The 24165-nt window shown below is 42.7% G+C and overlaps 3 protein-coding genes across 5 annotated transcripts in view; all 3 read left to right on the plus strand.

The window, feature by feature from the left end:
• Positions 1–3267, plus strand: part of LOC310872153 (kinesin-like protein KIF27) — a 15945-nt gene extending 12678 nt beyond the window's left edge. The window contains exon 15 of the mRNA XM_083783875.1: positions 1785–3267. Within this exon, the coding sequence (XP_083640001.1) occupies positions 1785–2419 (635 nt within the window). The 3' untranslated portion in view covers positions 2420–3267. The remainder of the gene's footprint in view (positions 1–1784) is intronic.
• Positions 3268–5879: 2612 nt separating this feature from the next.
• Positions 5880–15338, plus strand: gkap1 (G kinase anchoring protein 1). 3 transcript variants are annotated; one of them, XM_083783230.1, is made up of 12 exons: positions 5880–5950; positions 6377–6636; positions 7474–7629; positions 8940–9020; positions 9757–9880; positions 10142–10167; positions 10940–11101; positions 11506–11592; positions 11914–11977; positions 12090–12160; positions 12277–12354; positions 14818–15338. In XM_083783230.1, exons 2-12 carry the CDS (start codon positions 6394–6396, stop codon positions 14857–14859), a joined length of 1134 nt encoding a protein of 377 aa, XP_083639356.1. In that variant the 5' UTR covers positions 5880–5950; positions 6377–6393; the 3' UTR covers positions 14860–15338. The 3 variants fall into 3 exon arrangements, with proteins under 3 accessions (XP_083639356.1, XP_083639357.1, XP_083639355.1); XM_083783231.1 differs by having other exon boundaries at positions 5885–5939; XM_083783229.1 differs by having other exon boundaries at positions 5888–6040.
• An 861-nt stretch (positions 15339–16199) lies between these two features.
• On the plus strand, positions 16200–23634 carry LOC310871691 (ubiquilin-1-like). The gene is made up of 11 exons (XM_083783331.1): positions 16200–16300; positions 16675–16817; positions 16943–17076; positions 17392–17654; positions 18065–18235; positions 19521–19680; positions 19998–20119; positions 20533–20616; positions 21254–21369; positions 22455–22626; positions 23511–23634. Exons 2-11 carry the CDS (start codon positions 16807–16809, stop codon positions 23517–23519), a joined length of 1242 nt encoding a protein of 413 aa, XP_083639457.1. The 5' UTR covers positions 16200–16300; positions 16675–16806; the 3' UTR covers positions 23520–23634.
• Positions 23635–24165: the final 531 nt, after the last annotated feature.

Consider the following 24165-nt stretch of genomic DNA (forward strand, 5'->3'; position numbering starts at 1 on the left):
CTGTTGCTCTCCCCTTGTCCCCCATATATGGGGACTAGGTTGGTGGAGGGTGTGTAGAGCCCAGGATCACATTAGATGATTGACACAGGGGTGAGAAATGGGTTACAAAATCGTGGGATAAAAAATATATTAAAAAAAAAAGAAACATGAAGTTTCATCCAGATATGAGTGTAGAGTTGTTGAAATAGATTAACTCAGAGAGAACCTCAACATTTCAGTCTCTGCTACCTCCAGCTCTGCTTCCTGTCATTCTGACTATCTCTAAAACATAAATGTGTACACTACAGATGTAATTTTATTGAAACAAGAGAATAATAGCATAAGAGCTAATAATAGCTTAATAATTTATGCTGAGCATTAGTCAAAGGTATCACATTTTAACACTGTTTAAATTGGAAACACACATGGATACACACACACACACACACACACGCTCCGTCCTTTAGATTCCTCACGGAGAATACCTTTTTTGGCTTGGGCACGGATTCAACAAACATGAGTATTCTGAACATTTTGAGCACCTCAGAAAATGTGTAGCTCCAACGGTTAGAAGATAGAGTCATGTTCGAAGTAGTGGTCATTTAAAAAAATGCGTGGTCATTTTCGGGTATTTCGCCCTGGATAGAGATTTTTTCACAGTTCCCAAGTTGTTCGCGGGGGTGATATTAGCCAAGAACAGTTGAGATATGCTCTCCTAAATTAAGTGCATACATATCTTAGTCAGGTCCTCTACTAATTATGAAGTTAGATAGCCTGATGGGTAAACTCCAAGAACAAGGACAAAGGTTAATGCCTTTAATGTCGAGCGGTTTCGACACTCAAGTGTCTTCCTCAGAGTGTGGCTAAAGTTCAAGTCCTTATATACTCCAAGAGGCCAGGCCATGCAGTATATTGAGTTGGCCATGTCTATTGTCACAGTGGTGAACATAGTTGTTAACGCTTGGTCTTCAACCAGCCAAAATTCTCACATGTCTCCCCCCTGCTCCGCTCCCTCCACTGGCTCCCGGTCGCTGCCCGCACAGAATACAAAACTCTGATGCTGGCATTCAAAGCAACCAAAGGTATGGCTCCCCCATATCTTACAAGTATGATTGAACCCTACAAACCCTCCCGCGCACTCAGATCAGCCAACGCAGGGAAGCTGGAAGTACCCTCACTAAAAACGCCGGGACAACGCTCCACACGTCCCAAACTCTTCTCCCTTCTGGCTCCAAAACTGTGGAATGCACTTCCCATTGCAGTCAGAACTGCAGCATCACTCCCAATCTTCCGCCGTAGCCTGAAAACCCACCTTTTCAGACTCCATCATGGCCCATAGCACTTACCCTACCCCCTTAGATAGCATTTATGTTGCCTTAGATAGCATTTGATACAGACTTATAGCATGTTATGTAGACAGCACTATAATTGTATTGTATTTAGTCATAGCACGCCATAGTACATATGTATAGCATAGTAGTAAATATGTATAGTTTATATGTATATATAGTATTATATGTATAGTGTATGTATAGTTTCATTATATGTATGTATAGTTTCATTATATAGATATTCCACTGTTACTTTCTTAGCTTACGCATGTTTCATGATAAATGCTTTTATGTGATGTATTCCCATGCTTTTGTTCTTGCTTAAATGTAAGTCGCTCTGGATTAAGAGCGTCTGCTAAATGCCTAAATTGTAAATTGTAAATTGTAACAAAATGTCATAATAGTAGTGTGTGTGTGTGTGTGTGTGTGTGTGTGTGTGTGTGTGTGTGTGTGTGTGTGTGTGTGTGTGTGTAGAAGGCAGGTCAGAAGAAAAGGATGAGGGCCTCCTGGCTCGAGTACAGCAGCTGGAGAAAGAGTTGTTTTTCTACAAGAGCTCTAGTCGTCAGCTGAAGAAGAAAGTAAGAGAGTTGCTGAATGACCCTCAGCTTTCCCTGCCGCTGCCAGCCATACGATCCTCACTTCAACAGACACGGCCGGAGTCATCGCACACAGACACACAGAATATGCAGGTATACACAAGAACAAGCGGTCAACAGACGCCTGCTGAGCGCAGGAAGACACACAAAATCCAGGCAAAGATGAGCCAGGCATTGGCTGACGCAGGGCATACGCACACACAGAGACACAAACATCGCACTTCATGTCCTTCCTCATCTTCTGAGCTCCAAACACACAGAAAATCAAAGGTTCTCACGCATGCCAGCGTGCATACACACACACAGCCTGAAGAAAGGAACGGAGGAGGCCACAGTGGGGATGGGTTGAAGATGATGCCAGTCTGCCTGCCTCGCCGAGAGCTGAGACAGATCTCCCCGGCAGACCTGCAGGTTGGTGTAATTGCCACAGGGGGGTGCCATTCTGCAGCGAGGACCACCACAGATTCCATACTGGAGGACTCAATAGAAATGCCCAGAAACATGGACTGTTGATGCAGGTAGCGATATTGCATTCACTAAGACTGGGGCCTTTGGAAGTTTCTGAACTGAAGGCCTTGCTATCTTGATAAGTTAAAAATATAATAATAAAAAAATGTTGTATTGTTAATTGGAGTAGAACAAATAATAAGCAAATGTAAGACTCTTGTGAGGATGTTCTCTTCTCGTGTATACTACTTTTGGCATGGAAGTCATAAATGTTACATATTCCATTCAGTGTAAAGTCAAAGAAGTGGATGTGTTAACACAAGGGCTGTAAGAATTTGCTACAGTGCATCAACTTTGAACGTTTCTGTAAATTGGTCAGTCTCTTCCATCATAAAAAATGTTAAAGGTTAGACAACATCGATCAATAGTAATGGCACTTTTAATATAACAGGCTACCATGGGCTAGTAGCCGGTTTAATTTATTTTTATTTTTTATTTCTTCTCCAGTTTCATCTGTAGGCCTACCAGTTTCATTTTCTGTTTTGGTGGGAACTCTTTAATTGCCAGAGCTGAGACCAACTATAATGCAATATCTGAAACATGGAAATGATTAGATTTATTGTGAAGATAGTGATACCATGGATAAAATTGAGCGCATTGTATTTAAGCATACAGCCTCCTTTAAAACCATTTTAAGCTATAACAAAACTTCCTGGCCAACCACTTGTTAGAAATTTAAACAGCAGCACTTGCTCAACATTTGAATCTCGAGCACTTGTGGGATGTGACATTATTTATGCCCCCTACCCTCCTCCCCCTATGCCCATGTTCACACTAACAGTAATGCACTTAAATGAGCAAGTTACTACATAAAATCTGATGATTTTCTGAAATAAACGTTTTATTAAAATCTTGTATGTCTGTTTTTTCTCCTGCTGAATCCAATGGTTGAATCTGGAGCATGGATTTTGAGATTTATCTTTTTTTTGTCTTCCAAAACCTAAATATATAGGCCTACTATTTATTATTTTTATTCCAAAGTTTGAAGAGTGGGCAGTGGGCACCTCAATGCTTTCTGATTCTGAATGTTGTTTCAAATCAAGAGTAAGACAAGAGACGTATTTGATTGATTTCGACATACCGGTATACAATTTCAAAATCGATAAAATATGTACATCCTATGATAGTCTTGATCCAAGGATAGTAGTGGTGGCCACTACATCAGAGTAGACTGAGTTACATTTGTGTCTTTATTAACCAAACAAAAGAAAAACTTTTGAGAGAGAAAAAAATCTAAACCGAGCAAAGAATAGTTTTGAATGAAAACAAATTAAAAACGCAATCAAAAAATATATTTGCAAGCAACAAAAAAAAAGATTTGAAAGAAAAGAAAAAATAATTGAGAACAAAACTTAAAAAAATTCAAGAGTAAAAAAATGAATGAAATGAATGAAAGTTAATTTTTTCTGATTGCAAAACGCCTTCTCTCTCAAAACCATAGAGTATTAAAAGGATAGAGACTAAACTGTCGCGAAGCTCCGCCCCCGCCGCTATTCATGTCAGTGGAAGTTGGTCTCGATTTTTTTTCTCTCTCTCTTGGATTATTTGTGTGAGGGGTGAAAGTTCAGAAGGCGGGTCCTACACTGAAAAGATGTAAGACACCTCTCCATTGGCCACTGTCTTAAACCCTTGCTTAGGGTGCAAATCTCAACTGTTTTGGATGGGGGTGGGCTCGTTGGAATCGTGTCGCCCCCCTGGGGGCGTCTTTGGGGGGCTCAAGGTTCAGGGACCCCCAGGGACCCCCAAATGGTAATTCTGTCATTTCTCAACCGTTTTTGACGGGGGTGGGCTTGTTGTGATTGTGTCGCCCCCCTGGGGGCGTCTTTGGGGGTCTCAAGGTTCAGGGACCCCCAGGGACCCCCCGGGACCACCCAGGGACCCCCAAATGGTAACTGTCATTTCTCAACCGTTTTTGACGGGGGTGGGCTCGTTGTGATTGTGTCGCCCCCCTGGGGGCGTCTTTGGGGGTCTCAAGGTTCGGGGACCCCTGGGGACCCCCAAATGGTAACTCTGTCATTTCTCAACTGTTTTGGACGGCGGTGGGCTCGTTGGAATCGTGTCGCCCCCCTGGGGGCGTTCTCAAGGTTTTGGAGGTTCGGGGACCCCCCGGGACCCCCAAATGGTTTTAGTCGCTTATGGACTTTAGTCGCTTGTATATCTGCTGTTAATGGTGTGTTTCGTCTATTTTTGTGTTTACAGTCAAATGTACCTGCTTTGCACTAATGCATGCTTCAACGAGGAATGCTAACAATCGAACCATGCTAGTTAGCTCACGCATCGTACGGACTGGTCTAGTTTATTGTAACCACAGTTTACATTAGTGTATGTGTTTATTTCTATTTTTATATAAAAGCTACAAAATACATTTTCGTTGTGGCTTGAGTGTTTATTGCATAGTCCCTGAACCTTGAGACCCACAAAGACGCCCCCAGGGGGGCGACACAATCACAACGAGCCCACCCCTGTCAAAAACGGTTGAGAAATGACAGTTACCATTTGGGGGTCCCTGGGGGTCCCTGAACCTTGAGCCCCCCAAAGACGCCCCCAGGGGGGCGACACGATTCCAACAAGCCCACCCCCGTCCAAAACAGTTGAGATTTGCACCCTAAGCAAGGGTTTAAGACAGTGGCCAAGAGAGAGAGAGAAAAAAAATCGAGACCAAAGACATAGGTTTTGAGCAAGGGGCCAGCTAGGCACTCCAATGTTGAAGCGCTGGGCCCTAGTGGTAAGAGGAAGGACTGCAGGCGGACCCGTGGATTCTTGACGAGGAAACCCCATGCAACCGAGCGCTCAATGTTAAAGCCCAGCTGCACTTCCGCATTTGGGCACCAAAATTTGGTGCCCAAATTCTGAATCAGCGAAAAAATGCGGAAGGGTACTTCCGGCAGCCTTCCGGGTGCTTCAAAACGCCACTGAGCAACTTCCACTGATATGAATAGCGGAGGGGGCGGAGCTTCGCGACAGTTTAGTCTCTATCCTTTTAATACTCTATGGTTTTGAGAGAGAAGGCGTTTTGCAATCAGAAAAAAAAACTTTCATTCGCAAACGAGGAAAAAAAACATAAAAAACATTTTATTTAGCACAACACATATTATTATTACCCAAACATTTTACTAAGTATTTTGTTTTATGTAGTTTAAACAGTTTTTCCTTATTTTTTTACTCTTGAATTTTTTAAAGTTTAGTTTTTTCTTTTCTTTCAAATCTTATTTTTTTTGCTTGCAAATATATTTTTTTATTGCGTTTTTAATTTGTTTTCATTCAAAACTATTCTTTGCTCTGTTTAGATTTTTTTCTCTCTCAAATGTTTTTATTTTTGTTTGGTTAATAAAGACACAAATGTAACTCCATACCCACCCACCCACGACTCTGGTTCCTCCACCGCGTGTCTCTAAGGTGTCACCGCAGCGCGGAACTAGACCATACATTTTTGGTCCAAACGGGCTCCTGTACTTACCCATCGCCCAACGAACAGTGCAGAGAAATAGAATCAGAATCGTTACAGCGATCGAATCGAACCACACAGGTGAAAAGAAAGTGTGTCTTTCTTGACCAACATTTGTTCGCGCATATAGCCACGCAAACACACATCAAGTACTATCGCTAGGATACGCGTTTTGTGCGAAAGTACGAATACGTTCTTTGTTGTCACAATTCACTAGTTTAACACTTGTTTGGGTAGCTCTTTGAGCTAACCAGCCACCGCAGCTAACACGGCTATCCACTGTTACTTTACTGCATTGTAATGCTAGGTACCATTGCACGTTGAAGCGTCAGGATTCTTGATTTTAGACGGCTATTCAAATGCAGTAATATATTACGACTTCATTCATATAAGGCTTAAGCAATATTGTGTCTTAACTGGAGTGGCTTGTATTAGACAAAGGTTTCAACTGGGGGCTTTTGTTTTCTGGCAGTATTTCAGGTATTGTCAGTTCAGTCGTTTCGTTTCGTTTCATTCAGATCAACTACCAGTAGCTATGGCATCGTCTGCAATGATCAACGTCCCCACCACCGCGTCCCGCTTCGCCTTGCTTCAGATCGACACCGAATCGGACTCGGACAGTTCTGATGTGGGAAAGACCACCGGCACCAGTAAAACTGGTCGGGACTCTGGGAAGAGCCGGACGGGGAAGGCAGCAGGGAAAGTCGCTCAGAACAATGACAAGAAGAAAGACAAGAAGAAGAAGAAGAAAGAACAGCAACAGACTGAAGCAAATCAGGTTTGTGGGTGCCAAGAGAGGTGCATTCAATTAGATGAAACAGTAGCACCATATTGCCCATTTTACATTCAACTGGTTGTATTGTCATATTGTAATTATTTCCTCTACCCTTCATTTGTTTCACTTCATAACTGAAACCATGTTGGGGGGCCCGGGGGCCTTTCACACTGATAGGAAGCTTTCTGTCCAACTGCCTCTTTAAACAAATTGGTAAAGACTGGTGACCCAGGACATTGGGTTAGATATCCAGAACAATTAAAGTTATAATCTGATACGATCAAGTAAATGCTTTTTCATCACATACACAACCTTATTGATACCTTTATAGTATATAACTATGCTCGATACCTAACAACAACCTAATTGATTGGGATCACTGTCACCGTAATTGATGGGAGGCAGCTGACTAAAATCAGTGCAAGCTAAAGTAAATAAATGGTGCATGTATAAAGCACTTTTATCAAAATTGCTTTACATAGATTGTGCATGCACCCATTCACTTTCACACATGCATTCATACACTGATGGCGGAGAAAACTATGGCACCACAGGAGCAATTAGAGGTTCAGTGTCTTGCTCAAGGACACTTCAACACTAACTCCGGAGGAGCCTGTTGTCACTCTACCAGAGCCACTGCCACCCCTAAAGTGCCATCATACCTGCAGAAGTAACTAATCTAAATCATTGTGGTTGCTGCGCTGCGTTGAAACAAGCATATCTGACTATCTCCGTTGAGGCAGATAGATTCTCAAGGTTGTAGTATTGGAAATAAAAAAATCCAATTGGATTTCGATGTAATCTTCTGACTGATGTATGTTTTTGGTTTTTGTCAATCAGTTGCGAAGTCTGGCTTTCAAGAAGATCCCTCAGAAGTCATGTGCCCCACAACCCATGACTCTCCAGGCGGTAGCAAATGACCTTCTCAATCCTACAGCAGGGGACCAGACTGTACCCGCTGAAGGATGGCAGCAATGGAAACAGAGGGATGAGCAGGTAGGAAGATAAGGGGGAATGAGCACATGCTGAAATCTCCACTGTCTATGATTTAGGAGTGAAGTGTGAACTATATATAGGCTATGTATAGGCTAGCAATGAGATTACGTGGTAGAAAGATCAAATTTGCCATGTCAAAAATTGGGAGTGGGCATTGATTGATTGATTGATTTAAATATTTATTAACAGTTTGCAGAATTACAGTACATTTCAAGCACAAACTCGATACAAAGACTTAACTTTGAGTGGACGACCCAATTAAGCATTACACTTGTTTACAAGAGGGTCCACCTTGTTCAATTCATCAAAACACTTGGAGACATACAAATTGACTTGACTTATTCCTGTAGGCTCCTAAGTGGAGCATAGGGCCGCAATCACACCCCGCCATCGGACTCTGTTTTGAGCAGTTTTCTTCAGCTGGGCCCACGATAATCCGGTCGACTTTGCCTCACTCTCCACTGATCTTCTCCAGGTCTGTTTTGGCCTCCCCACTTTTCTTTTGCCCTGTGGGTTCCAGTCCAGTGCTTGCCTAGTGATGTTGTCAGTAGGTTTTCGGAGGGTATGTCCAATCCACCCCCACTTTCTCTTCTTCACATCCTGGCTGATGGCGCTTTGGTTGGTTTTCTCCAACAGGCTGGCATTTGATATTTTATCAGGCCACCTGATGTTCAGAATGCGCCTTAAGCACCTGTTGACAAATGTCTGGAGTTTGTTGGTGGTAGTGTTTGTCACTCTCCATGTCTCTGATCCATAGAGGAGAACTGACTTGACGTTGGTGTTAAATATTCTGATTTTATTATGGAGGGACAGTGCCTTGGAGTTCCAGATGGGTCGTAGTGTGGTGAAAACGTGTCTGGCCTTGTTTGTTCTGCTTTTGATGTCATCGTCTGATCCACCATCCTTGCCCAGTATGCTGGAGACATACAAATAGACACTTCTATATACCGGTAGTCAAAGAACAGAACAGGAATTCATCATAAAGGAGGTAAAAGGGGAAAAGAAACATATACAGCGAGTGGGGGGAAAGGGTGGGGGGGGGGGGGGGGGGGGGTTCAGATTTTACGGGGGCCAGTTTCGAATTGCAGCCAGGACGGCTGCAATAGGGCTGTCCTATGGGCAAATGTTAACATAATAGTTGGGAATAAGATTCTTGCATAGCAGGTTTTGGAAATTGTTTAATCATAATTAACACTTTGGTACTGCTGTTGCTGCTCCAGCTGTGACAAGCTGCAATTTAACAGATAAAGAGAAACATGGATCTGATGTGTTTTCTTTCCTTGTCTCTGTGTTCCTTTTCCCATCTGTAGATAACCAGTGAGCTGTATGAGGCAGACTTAGAAAAGGCCTTGATTCTCAGCCAACTTGACTTTGAACAACAGAAGAAAGAGGTACACCACAAACAAATATTTTACATATACTACCATGCTGTTTTTTGTTTAATGTATCATACATAACGATACAGGAATTCCACACGACTTAATTTGGTGATTTGGTTGTCAGTAAAAGTATTTGATTTGATTTATTTATTAGATCCCCATTAGCTTACTGTGAATCACAGTAGCTACTCTTCCTGGCGTCACAAGACAGAACACCAGATTAGACACGTGCTCACCATCTTTATTTTAGGCCAGAAGTTGTTAATTACCTCTCCATCGGGAGAGTGAGACAACAAACGTAAAGCTTATAGATTGTAGCTCTAAGCAATGTCAGTTTCTGTTTCCCCATGAATATGCTGAATCAATAATTCAATATACATGTGGAGCCATCTTGTTCATTTCATGGCATGTGCTGAATCAGATTTGATTAACTTCAGATAAGTCAGTTAAGCATACATGACTGGCTAATTGAAATCGAGTCGCATTGTCTAAGGAAATTACCATTTGCTGTATGTTTCATTGAAGCCAATACCTCAATTGAAGCAAGGTCATGCAAAAGAAAATTAAATGCAGTTCTAGACCTTTTTTTTAAGCTATTATTTATTTCCCAGGACTTCCTGTGCTGTAATCTACAGCTGAGTTTTGTAATGAGTAATGGCACTTATGTTGCCCTCTAGTGTTGGGCTGAAGACATGGGAAGTTGACACTTAAGCATTATCTTTAATATATTTGTCTTTTCTATTTACAGGGCGTCACAGACACTGTCTCCCCTAAGTCTCGAGGGGGAAAGAAGGAAAAGAAGAAGAACCAGCAGGGAAAAGAGAAGAAGACTGTCTCTCTGCAGGATTTTCAGGCAGAAGGAAGTGTTGTTGGTGAGAGAAAAGTAGAGAAAGTGTTGTGGGATGTAGTCAGTAGAATGATGGCTTCTTTCTTTGTGATCCTTAATCTACATTCTATTATCACCGACACCTGTACACAGTAGAGTCTCTCTGAGAGTAAAATGTACAGAGGATGTTACTGTGTACTTTCAGTTTCTGACTAATCCAAAACAACATTCATAATGAAATGTATTGTTCTATATTTTGACTTGGAATGAACAGTATAACCACATACTTAATCCTCTGTATTTGCAGAAAATCAAGCTAAGAAGGAGAAAGAGGTGAGACATGCCGAACATTCCCATTCCTAAATCCAAAAATCCAGAAATTGTTTTAGACTAGAGTAGCCTATATCAAGCTCGCTCTATAGAGCGTACCAAAATCTCCTTGAGGGGGCGTCAACATATGTGTCACGTGGTAGCGGCCTCGCCGGCCGCCATACTTGTTGGCTTGTCTGGTTTGTTTACATTGAGCGACTATCCGTTGTGCTTGTATAAGTTCTTTTTTTTTTAAACTGACCTCACAATGGTGCAGACTTGCTCAGTAAATAAGTGCCACAGCAGGTCACGTCGAGGGAGAGCTAGAAAACGGAATTAGATTTTCAGCTTTCCAGCATGGAGACTGCATCAAGGAACCCAGATTGACGAGTTTACAAAAAGACGTAGAATGGCTTGGATCTCGGCTGTACGGCGCACAGGTTCAACAAAGTATCTAAGCACAGCCGTGTTTGTTCACGACATTTCCTTGTCTTTGTAAGGTATTTGGGCCTGACGTTCTTTCTATCCATCCTGGTGTTGGTTCACTATGTTGTCGACAAGAACGAGCTCAATATTTACAAAAACATACCACCGTCACTATTCTGAGTGATGTGGGCTAGAGTTTAAAGTCAACAAGAATGGCGCCGCTAGCTTTTCAGACACCTCCCCCCCTCTTGGTGACATACAACTTTTTACACCCTATATAAACTGTATATTTTATTAAGATTGGTTGAGTTGTCATATTTACATAACATGTTGTCACTGCTAACACCACTGCTAACATTGCACCATACAGGAATCTAGTGCAGCTAATATAGCATTAGGTGTGGCGCAGGAGGATCGATTCTTCAATAAGCTGGAGGATGATGTCAATCGCATCATCCAACGGGAAAAGAGACGTGAGCAATATGTCAACAGCCAGGGTCAAGAGGTCAACACCTCCACAGAACATGAACCGGTGAGATGGACTGACGGGGTCACAGCTGTTAAGTGAGCAGTGTCACCGGACATTGAATACTATCGCTGTGGTCCGTGCCTTGTAGTATGATAAAGAATGTATTTACCAGCTGATTGAGATTTTTTGGTTTTGTTCGTTTTCAAGTAACTAGGCGAGTAACGTTACTAGTTACTTACATATTGCTTTGCCTAAGTTATGTTTTGAAAGCAGTAACTATAACTAGTAGTTACTAACTTAAAGTAACAATGGGCATAACAGGGGTGTTGTTGTGCTCCACTGTGTGCAAAGGTTGTGATTTATCTTTCTCAAAATTCCAGGCTGTTAAAGGTATGCTATTAACCTTTTAATCATTTCTAAAAGCAGCTCTTAATTTCCTGCCTTTTTACACCCCACCCTGCTCGCAGGACCCTCGGACAGAACAGTTGAAGTACGATTTGGAGAAGAAAGACCAGGAGATTGATAAACTAAAGAAGACCATCTCACAGTGGGAGGTCAGTGGTCTTAAGCAACAGTTGCCTGATCGTCCATTGTTGAATCACAGATTAGCCATTTCTTGCCAATTTTAACAACACATTCAGACATTTCCAATTATAGACACAGCGAGAAAAGGTTTACTGTTGGTCAGTACCCGTCTCATATTATATTGTGATGAGTTAACATGGGCTGTCCTCATTGAGGCATTTTTCTATAGCCTGCTTCACTTTAGGAAAAACAATAGTTTAAGGGTGTCTGAGAGGGAGAATTTATACACTGTATTTTGGAGTGTGCAAAACTAATTCTAAACCTTTTGTCCTGCTTCCTTTTCTCTGCAGATGAAATACAAGGAAGTAAAAGCAAGAAATTCTCAGCTCCTTAAGATGCTGCAGCAGGGGGAGAGTGAGTTGAATATCGGCAACTTAAACACCCAGTTTGATTGATCTGGTATTGATCTCTGGTATTGATCTCTTATTCTCTTCTAACGTGCTCTCCTCCATTGTGTTCTCACCAGTGAAAGATAAAGCAGAGATCCTTCTACAGGTTGATGAGCTTTTAAATATCAAAGAGGAACTGTCATCACAGGTCTGTGATATATGTGCACACACATTGAACCGTTGCATCCAACTATAACTACCAGTCATTTGTATTATGGGTTAATCGGAATCAGATCATGTGACTGTATGATTTGTCTCTTTTAGGTATCATTACTGCACGCTGCCCTGGAACAAGAAAAGTCTAAAGTTAAAGGCCTCCAGTCAGAACAGCCAAAGCATCAGGTAAGATTGTCCTTGGGGCTAAAGGTGTGTGGGGAAGGGAGGTCGAAGGTGAGAGACTACGTTGCAATTTGGACTCGGCAAGCCAAATTATGTGTATGAGAGATTGTACAAGTGCGTGCGTGCGTGTGTGCGTGTGAAGTAATGTGTGTGTTCCTTCCTCTAGAAAAGAGAGATGTCTAAACCAGTAGAGAGCAGAAGGGACGGGGCCATGGTAACAAAACTATAGCTATTGTAGATGCAGCACAAACTATTAAAGGACCACTTCACCACTTTTCAACCTACCTTCATATAATTGGTCCTCACTAATGTTCATGATAAAATACTACGATTTCTGTCTACTGTGTCTCATGCAGTTCAGAAACCTGTCCACCAGTGACATCATCGAATGGGAATCCAAGCTAATAGAAACTGCAGGCTTTCTATTCCTGAAAAGTTGCAATGCGAAAATGGAAGCCATCGTTCCTACGATAATGCAAATCTAAATATTTTTACAAAAGAATCTTGTTTAAAAATAAATCTGCCTAATGATGATGTCACTGGTGGACGGGTTTCTGAACTGTCCACAGCCCTCCTATGAGACACAGAGTAGAAAAATATATCATGAACATTAGTGACGACCAATTATATGAAGATAGGTTGAAAAGTGGTGAAGTGGTCAGTGGTCACTCTATTGGGTGACTTCATTTGAAATTACAATATGGTGCATAGGGCTGTGAATCTTTTGGTATCCCATGATTTGATTCAATTCTGGGTGATTATTCGATTTAAAATCGATTCAAAACTAAATCGATTCTCGATTCAAAACGATTCCCAATCGATTTGATTCCTTTTAATTTTAACCACTTCTGTACTAAAACAAAAATGGATTCTGATTCGATTCAAAACAATTGACAAAACGTTGCAGTGAAAATCGATATAACTTGATGTTCAATCATTACGCCTACATGCTGATCCTTTATGACTCGACTTTCCCGTAATCTGTTTACCTTTGCAACTGAGTTCAAAGAAATCCAGTCAGATGGGGTGAGGAGGAAGAACGAGAGGGTTCCAATCAAGTGTTGCTCTAGATATGAATTAATAATCACATCGCAGCCCAATGCCCTTCCAGCGTCACCAGGATTTCCATACATGTGTGTCGCCAGTTAGGCTCTGTCCCAGCCTTAAGGGCCTCACACACCGTCTGCGAACGCCGCGCGTCAAAACAGCCGCCTCCGTTATTTTCAATGAACCTATCGCACACCGGCAGTGGTGCGCGTTGGACGCTCCGATAGAAACCAGTTTTATTTTCCAGGCGATAGAAACCAGTTTTATTTTCCAGGCGTTGCCGCGCGGCAACACGCTGTGCCGCGTCGCTGCGCACCCGGTGTGTGTTGGGCTTTACTCATCTGCGAAGAGAAAAGCCTGGTCACAGCCTAAGGCAGAGACGTTATCGGCGGAAGTGTCGGTCTGGAACAACTGTCAGATGTATTTCCCCTGGATACGATATTTTTCAGACCAATCACAACACTTGTTTCATTCACTGAGAATGTAAACTGATTTGTAAAGCATCGTCAATTCCTTGAGCGGTACTTCCGCCTCAGTGGCCAGTGGTCCCCGGTGATCAGATTAGTGAACCAATAGCATCCACCGCCTGTTTTCGACCGGCACCCGCCCCACTATACCAGAAAGCACACGGACTGGGCCAGGCTAGGAAGGCACTAAAAGCAACGAGCAAGTGTAATGGCGGATTACCCTTCGAACGATGCAAGTTGGAATTGCATGCCCCACCCAGTATTATGTCTGTAATGTGTCCCTTTTATGCCCATATATGGAGTTCTTTGTCAGGGATGCCCAAATATGGAGTCTATGCAGATGTCGGAACAGGCCAGCTCCATATATGGAGATATAGGGGTGATCAGGTCCAGAGCCCGGGTAGTGGCTTTTGTGCTGGTTCTCGTCAACAGTGTATCCGACGGACTCGACACCGGGCACTGCACTCCCTGTGGTGGTGGGGAACGCGTGTGTTCCCCACCACGGGGCGAACGGTTCTCGAATTATGTGGATTACAGACGTACATACAGTCATACATGCGTACATACAGACACTTGGGTGCATTTATAGATATATGACAGATTAATAGCATCCAATTGGTTCATTTTGGAGTGTAAGACCGCTGTGATTTTTCTCTATGTTGTGATGCAGTTAATTCATGCTTCGTCGTACGGCAGTGCCGAAAATAGCTGATCTACAAGCTCACAACGACATTTATGCATCGGCTATTTTTGGCATGCGATACCTTGTAATAAATAGGGCTTAAACGGTTTTCTGGAGCAGAATGTGATTGATACAGTTTTGGGTGAGATCCTGGTGGTGATGTTTGGGCTGCTTCATTGTATGCTGGGAGGCTGGTGACTTGTCCTTTCAATTCTATATGATGCAATTCTTCATAACGTGTTGTCATCCCTGGTCTTCTCTGATTGGCAGGGAAACAAGAAGGGGAAGAAGGGTTCAGAGTCGGATCTATGAAGATTCCAGCAGGAGGATGCAGTGACTGCAAAAATATGTAACTGAACAAACAAATGAAGAAAAAAAAGTTGATTTTCTTATGGGAAGAACCCACCCCGATTTGCTTTTTTTTATGTTTCTCCCAACTTTGTCAACACTATGCATGCCCCCTCAACACCTACACACACACACACACACACACACACACACACACAAAAGACTGACTCGCCCGACTTGGTGGGATGTATTGCACAGCAGAATAATAAGAGGCTTTACAAATCCTTCATAAGTGTTGAATCATGGTTTTGGTTTCCAGTGCTGCTGTTTTTAGGTGAAGTGGTGACACTTTATCTCCAGCACTGTTCATGTTCAGTTTAAAGCACGCTGTGTATCCCTTTCCCCGTTCTGATGCCAAAATGACATGTAACTTTTTGATTGTTCTGTTTTTCTTTATCTCACTGTAAAGTAGGCTAAATAAACTACTTTTCCAGTGGAATTTAAGTGTGAGGTTTTTGTTTCCAACAATCTATCAATCTATCTTGTGGATTTCGTATAATTTGTACATGTTCATTTTATTTGCATTAAGATTATTTTTCTGCTTCACTCTTCTTTTTTTGGGTTTGTTTTATCTTTTGTAATTCCCATGCATTAATAGTGTGTAGCTGGCTACCATATGTCGGTTGTCAAACGTTTTAATTTCAAGGACCCCAGTAGGTAATTATGGACCCCACTGTTCCCAAGTTATCTTGTGTGTACAAATGAGATGCAGAGCTGTGTGTTCTAAATATTTATAGCCTACCTTTGCTGAGGACCCCCTAAACCTAAAACCAGGAGTCCCCGCGGACGCAGCTTTGAGAACCACGTGTGGGCTGGACAGATTGCTGGACTGCTATCAGCACTATAGTAGTAGGCTTTTATTCTCTGTTGTAAGACAGCTGTGTCGCTCGCTGAAATTAGGCTATCTACAAACTCAATGCGTCGCCATGCAGTTTCGAACAGCTATTTTCAGCGAGCAACACCGTCGTACGAGGTACGACGCATTTTAAGCTGTGACTCGTGAAAAAAAACCAACCGGCAAACAGGAATTTACATCACATCGTGGTCTCGTTAAAGCTGAACCCATAGAGTTATAATAATAACTCTATGGCTGAACCAGAGACATAGGAAGAATAATGTCATTGGTCATCATAACGCGTCAGCCAGATCATACTTAGCATTCATTCATTTAGTGTTTTGTCAAGTCATCGGAGAGACGCGCCTGTCGCCCGGACTGCGCTCCACAGTCCACATGTTTCAACTTTCCTGTCGGACCAGTCCGTCAGCTCGGGGCACCGAGGAGATGGCTGCTGATGAAGATGAACCCAAAACATCATCGGAATGTTGTGAAGTCATCAATGTTACTGTGAAAACTCTCACAGAGCGAGAAGACTTCGTCATTCAAGGAGATTGCACCATCAGACAGGTTGTATCCATATCGTTATACCAGGCTATATACAGACATTCAGACTCGGACAATCCATATGTCTTTCCCACCCCCAAGCAATGCCAACATTATTTTGAATTGCATTTTATTGCATACTTGTTTCCTTTTGCGTTGTCAGCTGCAAAAGGTAGCCGCCCTATTTAGTATTTAGTGTGGTGAGTTAATTGGCCTGCGGCCTGCCTAATTATTTGCACGCATTAGGCTACCTTGGCTTGTGGTTAGTGCTGTATCATCCACTGCCCCAAGAAACTGAGCAAATGCTTTTTATGTAATTTCCAACCAATAACCCCACCCCCCTCTTTTTCCCTGTCTGTCTGGGCGTGTTTGCTTATAACAAACTCATATATATGAAGTTGAAAGAAATTGTGTCAGAGCGGTTTGGGACCACTGAAGCGCAGTTTGTGCTGATTCACTCTGGCCGGACCCTCACTGAATCAGAACTGCTGAGTCTGTATAAACGACAGGATGGCTCAGTCAGCTTTCACATGGTCCTCAGGTACACACACACACACAGCATAAATCAGCACAACATACGCACAGTAAACTGCTATCACCATAAATATTCCACTGATGATAACCTCACAGTGCAGTGCTTAATGTCTATTTGACCTACTCTCTCAGGTCTGTCAATCTGTCTGTCCCGTCCGCCCATGGCCCTGCTTCAGAATCGGTCCGACCAGCAGAGATGACACCTGTTAATCCCATTCCCAGCCCCGATAACCTGACCTCACCACCCACCTCTCCTCTCTGCCTGGGTAAGAGATGGAGGAGGACATTAAAGGCTCATACATAGTCTGGATTTTCCAAGAACGCTCATAACAAAATACGCTCGCCCTGGGTCAAATCCGGTGACCTCGAAACGGTCGCCACCATGTATTCCTAAACGTAACCTCAGTAAAACAAATAAAATAACTGCTGGGGGGCGATCGGGTCGATGGAAAAATAAATAAATAAATGGCGAGTGTGTTTTGGGGCGTGTTTTAGAGTCTTCCTGTTACCATGCTGTTTATATCTAAACATTGTGGCCTGCCAATTGTATCTGATTGTATTCTCTTTCCATCCTCCTACAGTAGAGGGCATGGGACAAGGAGCGACTATCACAGTCTGTGGTGGCTTCCCAGCACTCCAGGGGGCGATGGAGAGGCAGCTGCTGGCTGACCCAGAGATGATGTGTAGTCTCCTGGGCAGCCCCTTGGTGCAGAACACACTGTCCACTGCCAACCCCCAGCTCACCAGGCAGCTCATACTAGCCAATCCCCAGATGCTGCAACTCCTACAGACGCACCCTGATGTAGCCGATGAGCTCAACAACAACCCGGATGTCATTACAGAGGTTGGTTTGGTTTGGGTTTGGGTTGGTTTGGCTTTAGCCCTGAATAATCATAATCATGACAGTCATGCAGCAACTTCAGCCTGTTTTTCGTGGCTGCTACTGTACAGTGCAAATGTGTACTGTAAATAAACATTCAGATTTAAAATATAAAGTGCTCACCAAGGTGCCACGGATGTTAGAATGTTGCTGGGTCGGCTATTGGCTCCCATGCATTCTGCGTTGTTTAATAAAAAGCATTTTTATCCGAGCGCTCCGGCTATTTTTCTCAAACTGGGTGCATTCAGAAAACTCACAGTTGCACACTGGGAGTACACTCGCCTATTAGTTTGTATCAGTGTGGTCAGTGTGCTTATGCTAGGAACTGACTGTGCCCGTCCATCCTTCTGTCCATAAATCATCCTGCTCCTCAGATTCTAGAGTTGGCCCAGAACCCTGCCATGATACAGGAGTTATTGCTTAGCCAGGATATGGCACTGTGCAACCTGCAGACAGCACAAAGCAATCCGGCGTTGATCTCTTGTGACAATCACCTTCAGAAGACTGACACTAAAGCACAGGAACATAGCCTCAACCCATCTCAGGTACAAAAAACATGGACTAAATAGAAAATCGATGGTATAATAGAATCCCTCTGGATTTTATCTTGTACAATAGGTGTTTTCCCATAGCTAATTATTAATTATGATTAATGTTATGAACAATTATGTGCATTTTCCACACCCAATAACATTGTTTTCCTGTACTGCTATACTGTTTTGATACTGCTAATAAAGTATTCAATCAATCGATCTGACATTCTTTACATACATGCAGAGATGCGCAAAAATACATAAAGTATCTTGTTACTGTACATTGACTGTCAGCAAGGGCAAGGAGTAGGTTGGAGAGTAGAAGCTATGTCCTCCCAGGGGTGCATGTGTTTGGTCCGACGTACTAACAGTCCTACAGTAAAACCCAACCCTAAACCTAACCTCACAGGAAGCCACGGATTAGTTGTAAGTAACCTGCCACGCATGTCGGGAACCACAGGTTAGTTTTAACCTGCCACAGGTTAGTTTTAACCTGCCGCACATGTCGGGAGCGACAGTGATGTCGAACTAATGCCTGTCGGACTGTTAGTATGTCTAACTAACGTGTGCACCCCACTCCCAGTGGGGGGTCCTCACTGGGTGGTGAGCCAGTAGGATAATACAGTTTAACTAACGTATGCACCCCCTCCCAGTGGGGGGTCCTCACTGGGTGGTGAGCCAGTAGGATAATACAGTGGGGGGTCCTCACTGGGTGGTGAGCCAGTAGGATAATACAGTGGGGGGTCCTCACTGGGTGGTGAGCCAGTAGGATAATACAGTGGGGGGTCCTCACTGGGTGGTGAGCCAGTAGGATAATACAGTGGGGGGTCCTCACTGGGTGGTGAGCCAGTAGGATAATACAGTGGGGGGTCCTCACTGGGTGGTGAGCCAGTAGGATAATACCCCCCTCCCAGTGGGGGGGGGGGTCCTCACTGGGTGGTGAGCTAAATTGGGAGAAAATAACAGTTTTACAATAATTGGCCATACTCTAATTTATAAGAAAAATAAATTACATTTACAGCTAAATATTAATTGCAAAATAAAAGTATTTTTTATATATGTAATTAATTGAAATACTGACCTTCTCTGCATACTTGTATACTACACAGACTTGCACAAGAGACCATCTCTCAAATGCATGTACACTTTATCACACTCACACACACGCACTTAATTTCATGATAGGGTTCATGAGCGCCATTACCAGTTAAGTCAAGGTGAACCTAGCATATAGACATTGGTGTATTAGTGTATAGTATATTTAGCTTGTCCTTCATGCTCTCTTTCCTTGATTCAGATGGGAAGAAACCTACTTACGACGTCATCATCGGGGGCATCCCAGCCAATCAGGAAAAGAGAGCAGGACCCCCCTCTCTCCAGCCATGGGACAGTTCCTCCTACCGACTTGCCTGCCACACCCACTACTGGTACCACCATGCAGAATTCTGTCACTGGAGGTACGCACACTCGCAAACACAATTGTACAGTGGCGGGTACAGACCTTTTCCAGAGCAGGTCCCAGTCGAAGAATTTTAAAGCGTTTGCGGCCCACCCCATCTGACCATTTAACGAGCCGATCGGCTGCCGTGTTAAGCGGACAGATGGGTGGGCCACATGCATTTTCAGAGCATGTTTTTATTTCTCTCTTATTTCTCCTCTTGCTAAATTCACACTTTTACCTGACTCGTCTCGTCACTTTACCTGTGTTTCTCGTCTCATCCATGCGTATGTGAATATCCCTGTATGGGGGATCCATGGCTGCCCTCTATACCAGGCATGCAGTCCCTGTTAGAGCAAATCACAGCCAGCCCCGGTCTGACGGAGAGCCTGCTCTCTGGGCCCTATGTGGTGAGCCTACTGGAGAGTCTCAGCCAGAACCCTGATGTAGCCGCACAGGTTCGCACGCTCGCACGCACGCACACACACACACACACACACACACACACACACACACACACACACACACACACACACACACACACACACACACTTGTACATTCTCTGATTTCAATTTACACTCAGGACTTTCTGTGCAGACATATTTTTAGGAAAGATGTGCAGTTACCATACAGTACATGTACTATAACTATGCGATGTGTGCGCTTGTAGATCGTCTATTTTTGAAATTGGAAGCGAAAGTGGTTAAGTTTGTCTGTGGGTTTAAAAAATATTGAACCAATGAAAGGTATTAACATGCTGACCTGGTCATTAAATAATACCGTAACTACATTGGACCCATTAGATCAGAAGTAACACTCACAAGTTTCCACACGACGGCGACAATATGGTTCATGTTTCTGCTATTCCAGATGTTGCTTAGCCATCCACTGTTCTCAGGGAATCCTCAGCTGCAGCAGCAGATGAGACAGCAGCTTCCTCAGTTCCTAAAACAGGTGAGTGTACCGTCGCCACTGTCTCATGACTGGACAGGATTTATTAGTAATTTTGACTGGCTTTGGACTAGAGACATAGACATAGAGTATGTTATCGTACTGCAATGCTCAATATCTAAATGAATGTTCTCCCACATACTGTACGTCCTGGCGCTGCACTCCGACTACAGGAGAATCTGGGATATATTTGGTCAGTCCGTAGCTGTATAATCGCGTATATGCACAGACATTTAGAGGGGCAGCTGCTCAAGTGAAAAAAGGTACCTTGTGTTGTGCGTGGAACCGGCGGATTCGTTAATAGTGTGAGATTTCTAGATTTTGGGGCATAAATAATACATTGGAATTTTTTTAATCAAGAATTGGTCAATGTCACCATGGGACACACACTACACTGTACAAAATTACATTAACAAACCCTACAAAAAAATTACTTTCAAAATGGCACATTGCTGTCCAGATGGCAAAAGGGAAGGTGCTCTAGCACCACCTAGTGTATGTGTGCACGCCACTGCATATTATTACATTGGAAACCCTCAATCTGCAGCTAGGGGGTCCACACAATCGCATGCTCGATCTGCAGCCAGGATGTTCACTTCAAAATGTTTTTATTCAAAGTCTGTGTGATTGGTCAATGTAGATGCAGAGTCCAGAGCTTCTGTCAGCCATGTTAAACCCCAGGGCCATGCAGGCTCTGCTACAGATCCAACAGGGGCTACAGACTCTGGCTGCAGAAGCACCTGCCCTCATTCCTGGGTCAGTAAGCATAATAAGACGACCGGTGCAACAGTTAAACCATTACATTAAAAATAAAAAGTTTTCTAAATCATGACAATTTTCTGAAAGATTTGAGGCACATTTTAACGATTTTTCAAAAATAGCAGACCTACAAGTTCATAGCGTGCCACTCGGTGGTGCGCTATGAGCTTGTAGATCTGCAATTTTTCAATAGCTAAATTATAACAATGATTAAAACACCAAAAGGGGTTCCCGCCCAAAATGGGTTTTAAACTAATCAATGTAATTGATTATATAATAATAACTTTAATACAATAATAGATTTTGGGGGAAATTTCATTTATTTTCCCTCTTTTTCACCTTGCCATTTAAAAAAAATACAAAATAAAAATAGTGGTTAATCAGACTAATAGATTTATTTCAATATAAAAAACATATTACATATTATGTTTCACGTCTATTATTTTCGATAAAGAAAAAATATTAAAATAAAAACACACTCCTCGATTATTAGATTAATTGCAAAAGTAATTTATAGAATAATCACTAATACAATAATTGGTATTTTCCGCCCTATTAGATAACACACTTTCTTGGATTATACAGTATAGAGCGTCGCAGTCCCGCCCACTCGAGAGACCCGGGAAATAAATCCCGTTCATTTTCATTATAGACTTTTCGGAAAGTATTTATTTAAAGACGTTTACGCCGCAGACAAAGCCAACTGTTGTCGTGACAAATCATGACAATAAACACAATGTTTTGGGCCAAACAAAGAATTAGAAAGTAGAAAAAAACGGCAGGTTACAACACTTTTTTTGTTGTTTTTCTTCTTTGTAATTATTTGTTTGGTCCAAAATATTGTGTTTGTTGTCATGATTTGTCACGACAAGAGTTGGCTTTGTACGATGCTTAAAAGGTCTTTAAATAATTACGTTTCGAAATGTCTATGGGAAAAATGCAAAAATGAATCATGAAAGGGGGCGGGACTGCGACACTCTATTTCCCTTAGTAGAATGTTGCATACAGTAGGTTTGTACTAAATATATTGTGCCACATTTCACGAATCCCAATGGGTTTAGAGTGACTTGTTGTTTTTGCAGGACTGGGCTGGGAAGCTTTGGGACAAATGTCACCCCTGTCGCTGAGCTGCCCCCTGAAATTGACCTGGATAACCAATCAGGAAATAGTTCTACATCGGCGGCCACAGAGACAGAACAGCAGCAGCAGTTTGTACAGCAGATGTTAAAGGCATTGGCTAACACCAAGCATCAGGTACCTAAACCAGCAATTCTCAATCTGTATTTTTTCTTTTTTACATTTTAACTCCCCCCAAAATAAAAAAGCCATTGAAAAGACATGGCCCCATCACGCATTAGAAGGCCAGTATTATAATTACAATTTAGGCAGAGCAGACACTCTTAATCCAGTGTGATGTACTGCAATCAAGAACAACACAAGGTAATACATCAAATGCATAAATAGTCATCTAGGACCATAAGTAAACCTATCATCAGTATAACTGATACTATAGGATTTCAGATCAATTATGACCTGTCACCTGTCTACATAACATGCTATCTAAATAAAGAATGTAGCCTTTACATAAGCCTGCAAGGTCGTCGAGGCTAAGGCAAGTGCTATGGGCTAAGGTGGAGTCTGAAGAGGTGAGTCTTCAGAGTCTGACTATGGCGGAAGATTGGGAGTGGGTCTGCAGTTGTATTTGCAATGGGTTCATTCCAAAGTTTGGGAGCCAGAATGGAGAAGAGTCTGGGACATGTGGAGTGTTGTCCCCGATGTTTTAGTGAAGGTTCTGCCAGCTTCTCTGTGTAAGCTGATCTGAGCGAGCAGGAGGGGTTGTAGGATTGGATCAGACTTGGTAATGGAGGGAGCGGAGAAGGGCGGATACATGTGAGATTTTTGTCTGGTTGAAGACCAATCGTGCTGCTGTGGCATTCTGGATCATTTGCAGAGTCATGGCGTCCATTGCCTAACTGGGGGTCCAAACTGGGGGTCCTTATAAATAAATAAAATATATTTTTTATTTTTTATTTTCTAATGTTTCAATATAGTGATCCTCCACCCAAACACATATTCATTAGATGTTGACAAATTAGTAATATACCCTAGAATGAACTCGGCATCTCATCTCCTCCTAGGTCCAGTGATGAAAGAGAACCCCCTGAGAAGCTGAAAGCACGCAACCTGACGTAGACATACATTCTGGCCCATAACAGCGCTGGAGGAGACCTCACCGCTGCGATGGAACATGCATACGTATCCAAGTTCATATACATGTACACACACACACACACACACACACACACACACACACACACACACACACACACACACACTGCTGATCGATGCTGATAAATGACCATGTACTCAAATTGTTTAAATACACACTTAAACCATGCTGTCCATGCTTGTACGCTTACATTCCAAGCATATTATGTGCTTCACTATATTTGTGAGAAAATTCCGTTTTGATTCACTGATTATCCTCTGACACAAATTTTCACACTTGGTCAACAACAATAAATTCCTTTATTTCTGAGCCTCTCTCACCCCCTAACCATATCCCTCTTTAAAGTGCTGCACGTATTCTCATGCTCGAGGAGAGTAGGTGGACAGCTGTGGTGGGAGGCATTATGTTTTCTGGCTGTCCTTAAAATGCAGTTTAAGGAGAGCTCAATGTTTTCCTTTGTGTTGTGGCGTCGGAATAATATACTACCTAGATCAATATGCTACCACTTCAATCGATTATAAATAACAAACTGTTGATTCCACACTACCTAGATTAATATGCTA

The sequence above is a fragment of the Protomyctophum parallelum genome, assembly GCF_964188405.1.
Source record: "Protomyctophum parallelum genome assembly, chromosome: 15".
NCBI lineage: Eukaryota > Metazoa > Chordata > Actinopteri > Myctophiformes > Myctophidae > Protomyctophum > Protomyctophum parallelum.

Bases quoted from the DNA above. Each gene is read 5' to 3' on its own strand.
- gkap1 (XM_083783230.1), top strand. From the start codon at position 6,394: ATGGCATCGTCTGCAATGATCAACGTCCCCACCACCGCGTCCCGCTTC. The intron at 11,102-11,505 runs GTGAGATGGACT...CCCTGCTCGCAG, and splicing joins CCTCCACAGAACATGAACCG to GACCCTCGGACAGAACAGTT. The intron at 12,355-14,817 runs GTAAGATTGTCC...TCTGATTGGCAG, and splicing joins CAGAACAGCCAAAGCATCAG to GGAAACAAGAAGGGGAAGAA.
- LOC310871691 (XM_083783331.1), top strand. The intron at 20,120-20,532 runs GTTCGCACGCTC...CTGCTATTCCAG, and splicing joins ACCCTGATGTAGCCGCACAG to ATGTTGCTTAGCCATCCACT. The intron at 20,617-21,253 runs GTGAGTGTACCG...TGGTCAATGTAG, and splicing joins TTCCTCAGTTCCTAAAACAG to ATGCAGAGTCCAGAGCTTCT.